This window comes from Indicator indicator, chromosome 10 (assembly GCF_027791375.1).
Source record: "Indicator indicator isolate 239-I01 chromosome 10, UM_Iind_1.1, whole genome shotgun sequence".
NCBI lineage: Eukaryota > Metazoa > Chordata > Aves > Piciformes > Indicatoridae > Indicator > Indicator indicator.
Window position 1 is genome coordinate 31,454,657 of NC_072019.1, and position 6,000 is coordinate 31,460,656.

General features: G+C 42.4%; 1 protein-coding gene across 1 annotated transcript in view; it reads right to left on the reverse strand.

Annotated features, from left to right (window-relative positions):
* The window catches only part of ABCA4 (ATP binding cassette subfamily A member 4), an 81,271-nt gene extending 77,687 nt beyond the window's left edge, over positions 1-3,584 (reverse strand). Inside the window, exon 1 of the mRNA XM_054384345.1 lies at positions 3,519-3,584. Coding sequence (XP_054240320.1) covers positions 3,519-3,584 — 66 coding nt within the window. The remainder of the gene's footprint in view (positions 1-3,518) is intronic.
* Between the last annotated feature and the right edge of the window lie 2,416 nt (positions 3,585-6,000).

Genomic DNA, 6,000 nt, shown 5'->3' on the forward strand with positions numbered 1-6,000 from the left:
CTTCCAGCACCCTCATAGTGACAAAGTTTTCCCTTCTGTTCCCATGGCACCTCCTCTGCTCCAGCTTGCCTCCATTGACCCTTGTCCTGTCCCTGGACACCCCTGAGCAGAGCCTGGCTCCGTCCTCCCGACACAGCCCTACACATCTTTACCACCAGGAGGGAAGGCACCCCTCAGGCTCCTCCAAGCTAAAGGGACCCAGCTCCCTCAGTCTGTCCTCAGCAGGAAGATGTTTCACTGGCTTCAGCAGCTTTGTGGATCTGTGCTGGACTCTTTCAAGCAGTTCCCTGTCCTTGAAGTAGGGGGCCCAGAACTGGACACAGTAGTTCAGATGTGGCCTCACCAGGGCAGAGTAGAGGAAAAGCAGAACCTCTCTCCACCTGCTGACCACACCCCTTCTACTACATTCCAGGATGCCATTGGCCTTCTTGGCCACAAGAGCACATTGCTGGCTCATGGTCATCCTGCTGTTCACCAGGACCCCCAGGTCCCTTGTCCATGCACTGCTCTCCAACCTATCCTGCTCCATGGGGTTGTTCTTTCCCAGGTGCCAGACTCTGCACTTACCCTTGTTGAACTTCATACAATTTCTTCATGCCCAGCTCTCCAGCCTGTCCAGGTCTGGCTGAAGGGCAGTACAACCCTCTTGTGTCAGCCACTCCACCCAGTTTGGTGTCCTCAGCAAACTTGCTGACAGTGCCCTCTGTACCCTCATCCAGATTGTTGATGAATATATTGAACAGCTCTGGTCCCAGTACTGACCCCTGAGGGACTCCACTAGACACAGGCCTCCACCTAGACTCCATCCCATTGACCACAACTCTCTGACTTCTTCCCTTCAACCAGTTCCCATCCACCTCACTCCCCAATCATCCAGCCCACACTGCCTCAGTTCAGCTGCAGGGATGCTGTGGCAGACAGTGTCAAATGTTTTACTGAAATCAAGACAAACCATATCCACTGCTCTACCATCATCTATCCACCTGGTTGTGTCCTCCTCAAAGGCTATCAGGTTGGTCACACATGATTTGCCCAGAGTAAAGCCATGCTGACTGCTCCCAATAATCTTCTTATTCTTGATATGCCTAGAGGCAGCACCGAGAATTGAGAAGATTCCTTGGTTGTCATTTTTGCTGCAGAGCTCATCTGGGTTATTGCTCAGATGTTGATTCTTACTTCATTCCCAGAAAATACAAGATCCTTAGACTTGAACTTCACAATTCCTTTCTGAGCTAACTGCTTTGGAAGGGATTGAAGACTGAAGCACAAGGAAAGCCTTCTTTCAAGCTGCTACACAAGGTTTACAATAAGAGTGGACCAAGTGTTGTTAGCTCTCTGATTTTTCCTGTGCTCCCTTTCCTAAAGACATGCAGGAATCTCAGAATTCACTAGAAAGATCGGAAAGCAGCCCTTAAACCTGCAGAACCTGCAGACAAACAGCCAGAAATCCCAGCAACATGCACAGAGAAATGTAATATCCAGACAGAAGACCATACACATGTGGCAAGCTTAACTGGTCACAGATCAACTGTTAACTCTGTAATGGAGGCTTTCCTCTTGTGAATTAGATTAGACCAAGTGATGAACTTGAGTAGAAGATTGGATATGCCTCCATTTATTATACTGCATGATGGTTAACAAAAACAGGCTGATTTCCCAAAACATCCTGCCGAGCGGCTTTGCACATCATGGATTTTTAGTTTGACTACTTTGCTTCTCTGTGTGGACAAAGAAGCAGATAGGTTTATATATTGAGGGGGAAAAATATTTTTACTGTCTTCATTCTAAAATGCTTTATTCAGATCGGAGAAAATATTTCCCCATTGTAGATTAAACCACTGTGCTTGCAAGCTAGGAGTGATCATCACAACACCAGGATACACCAAGTCAGCATGTAGGAAAATTCTATAGAAAAAATAATCAAGAAAAAATTCCTGAAACCCATATGTCTGAGCAGATTTGCCCAAATAACACAGTATTTCATGCACTGAAAAATACGGAACAGCTACACAGAGATCCATTTGCTAAAATTAGAACCACAGTGGCTTCCAATTCTCCCAGCATACACATTTAGAGATCAGAAAGATGTGGATTTTCTGTTTGTTGGTTTGCTTTTTTTCCTGAACTTGAGAAGCAAACCACTTGTAATGGTTCAGCATAGGGGCTCATCCTGCTCCCCCAGCACAAAAGTGAGGGGAAAAGTGACACACACAACTCAGGATTGAGATAAAGACATAAGAGTTTAATATAACATGAGATATCATAATCACAATGCATAATTACCTTAGTTAATAATCTAATTAATTTAATAATACAGTGTATGATTACCTTAGCTTAGCCTATTTGCAGAAGCAGCACAGTGAAATACAGGAAAAAACAGCATAAACCAGAAACCCAAAGCCAGCAGCCACCCTGCTCCCACCTGTCTCATTGCCATCCCTGTGGGAAAAAAGCCAACACCCAAGACCCAGAACCCAGAAGCAGCAACCAGAACAGGAATCCTCCCATATTGCCATCTGAACTTCAAGTCCCATGACACTTTGCTCTGCTTATCACTTTCGGTTTTGCAGCATGGTACAGGTAACAGCAGCAGGTTCAACTCAGCCTCTGACACTACTACAGCTCCTTGACAATCAGTAACTGAAGTGCAGCTTCAGAAAGGAGGCTTTATATTTGTTGTAACTTAGCTTGACTATGGATTGGTGACCTTCACACAGTATTAAATCAAGAGGTGGCAATGTTACGCGCATCAGCTCTTGATGGCAAAGTGGACTGTGGGAGAAATTCTGCTGGGAAGCTATGAAAGAAAGGATATTCAGTTTGTCTATGAAGAAAATCAGATAAGGAATAATGATAACGATCCTGAAAATTTCATCATGTAAGTCATTCCTGCAGTCTTTAATCAGGTTAGCACAGGTAGGCATTGTCACTCATGCCAAGGACGGGGGGGAGGACGAAAGAAAAATAAAGTAATGGTGAATTAAATTGGAAAGTAATAGATACATTTGTTCTAAGACAAAGTATTGCAAGGTGTAGGAGGATTTGAAAGGATTTTAAATACTTCTCTAATGTTCACTCTGCCTGTGTCATTCAGCCATACTAAACAATATCAAATGTGTGTGGACTTTAGGATCCTAACTGCATTCATGCCTAAGAGCAGCTGGATATGAGGAGCAAACCTACATTCTGAGTTTAGAAAATCAAACCTCCCTGAGCTGAAAAGTGCTCATGATATTTTCTAACAGCAGAGCTTTTTACAGGAAAATGCAAAAATTACTTTCTGCAACTCTTGGTACACAAGGCTGTTTGTCAAAGAAAGCCCCAATGCAAGCACTCTGTGTTCAGTCTGTGAAGAGTGGCTTTGCAAAGCACACCAGACAAGGTCCCAGACAGCAGGCCTGCACAAAGGCCACATTTGATTTTTTTCAAGGAATTCAGGACTTTTACTTGCTGATACCTGCAACAGTCACTTCATCCAGGGAAGCACATGAGGCGAAACCCAAAGACCAGGGCTTTACCTTTTGTCTTTTCCGGAGGATCCAGTTCTTCCAAAGCAGAAGTCTGACTTGCCTGAAGAAGCTCATTCTTCTGCATCACACTTCTGGTTAACCTGTGGTAAAGAAATCATTGCTATTTCTCAGCTGACAGCTGAAACAGACTTCAGAGCAAAGTAACAGCTTTCTGTTCTTATTCTAAGGTTATCATAGAGATTGGTTCCTCTCATTGTCTGCACCATTTTATTTGGCACAATCATACATGAAAAATCATGGGTTTCCTTTTTTTGGAGGCTGTTTCCTGTGACACATTTAGCAGTTCCAGAAAGAGAAAAAAAAAATAAAAAGAAGCATCTCTTTCAAATGAAAATGTGATTGACACTGGACTAGCAAGTAACAAAAGCAGTTAACTGTTGCATCACTGATCCGATTAAATCTGTTCTTTCAAACTAATTTGTTTAGTTCATCCAAAGCTATTTAGTTATTACTATTAAGATCAAATGAGGTTTTCCATCCTAACACTATAAATGTATATTTATTAACACAGTTTTGAAGTAATTTTGTTTCCATTTTAGTAAAAATAAAAAACCAAACAAACGTAGGATATCATGTTTTTATGATCTTAAATTCAGCAACTCCCACTATGTTTTAGTAGGGATACAACAGAATTTGAACCATTGTATGCTGTGCTTTTTAGGTTCCTGACTCATTTTGATAATCATGAACTTTTACCTTCAAAAGGAAAAAAAAAAAAAGAAACTGACATATAAATCTAAACACTAAATCCAGGAGCCCATTAAAGAGATAATGAAGCTACCCATAAAGAAAGAAAAAAGCTACCCATAGCAACTTCCTATTCATAGCTGCTTTATGGGATCTAAATGATTGAAAAGTGGTTTCTTCATGAATGGCTAGTAACTAGAAGAGTATGGAAACGGAAATGGAAGTTGGATACTGGAAAGCACTTCCTAGTGATAAGAATGGTCAAGTAGTAGAAATGATAGCATGGCAGGGCTCTGAGGTCTCCATTGCTGGAGTTCACTCTATCAAGACTTAAACAGGTAAAACTGCTTATGAATCAGAAGCATTGTCGAGCCTTTCTTGGCACTGTTCCCCTAGAATTTTGTTTCTGGAAAATGTATTAGGTGGTGGAGATTTAGTCCAATTTTAACAGGCTAGGTCTGGAAAACAGGTCAGAATATTTTGGCCCAATATGCCAACAAAGTGTTGCTTGAAAGGATTAGATAAAAATCTAATTGTTTGACCATTTCAGAAAATCATCTCAGGTCCACATTTCATGAACCCAAAATTAATTTAGACCTCAACAAGAGAGGAGGTGGCCAGCATTGAGGAAGGGATCCTAAAGAATGTGCAGGTCTCTTGTGGCATACCAGGCAAGGAAGAGATTGAAGCAGAATATTTAAGGCCAAGCTTAGCTAACATTGACTCTGCTGCATATCGGGGATCAAACAACAAACCAACAATGCAGCAGAAAGCACATCCACACAAATCTGACTCTGGCAAAACCTGGAGCATTTCACATATTTTGTAAGGCAACAGTTTCATGCAGTTTTCAGTCTTACTGTTGCAAGTTGAATTGCTCAAGCTACAGATCATCACAAGAAGTGAGACCAGCTATGAAAAGCTGCTGCTGTTGTAAAGGGTAAATGGATTAACACTTGATGGTTTCTTAAGCCATTAGCATACTCATAGAATCACAGAATGGTTTGGGTTGGAAGGGACCTTAAAGACCATCTTGTACCAACTGCCATGACAATGGGAAGGGACATCTTCCACTAGATCACACTGCTCAAAGCCCCATCCAACCTCGCCATACTTCCCACAGACAGGGCATCCACAACCTCTCCAGGAAATCTGTTCCGGTGCCTCACCACTTTCACAGTGAAAAACTTCTTCACATCTAATCTAAATCTCCCCTCTTACAGTTTAAAGCCATTACTCAGACTCATAGAAAAGTTTGGGTTGGAAGGTCATCTAGTCCAACCCCCCTGCAGTCAGCAGGGGTATACCTCTTACCCTATCACTACCTGTCCTTTTGAAAAGTCCCTCTCTGGCTTTTTTGCAGGTTCCTTTCATATACTGGGAAGCTCCTATTAAGTCTCCCTAAAGCCTCCTTTTCTCCAGGCTCAACAACCTGAAGAATTCCTTCTGACAAATGAATACTGCAGCTGAGCAAATGAGGAAGAGCTGGTATTGTTAAACCTCCTCTCACCTTCCTCCAAATCCCGGATGAGTGCTATTATCTTTTTGCAACAGAAAGACTGTAAGGACATAAAATCTGCAGTCTGCCAATGGCCTGGCCCCTCCTCTTCCTCCTGGCTCCTTACTGAGTCATCCACCATTAGGAGTTTCTTTCTCAACAAGAGATTCTTTAGCAGTACTGAGTCTTAGCTTACGTTCCTGAATTTCTGACTGACTCTGACATAGCTGCAGTCACCCTGTAACTTGCATTCTTATTAGCAAGAAGATTTGTAGTGCAAGGCTC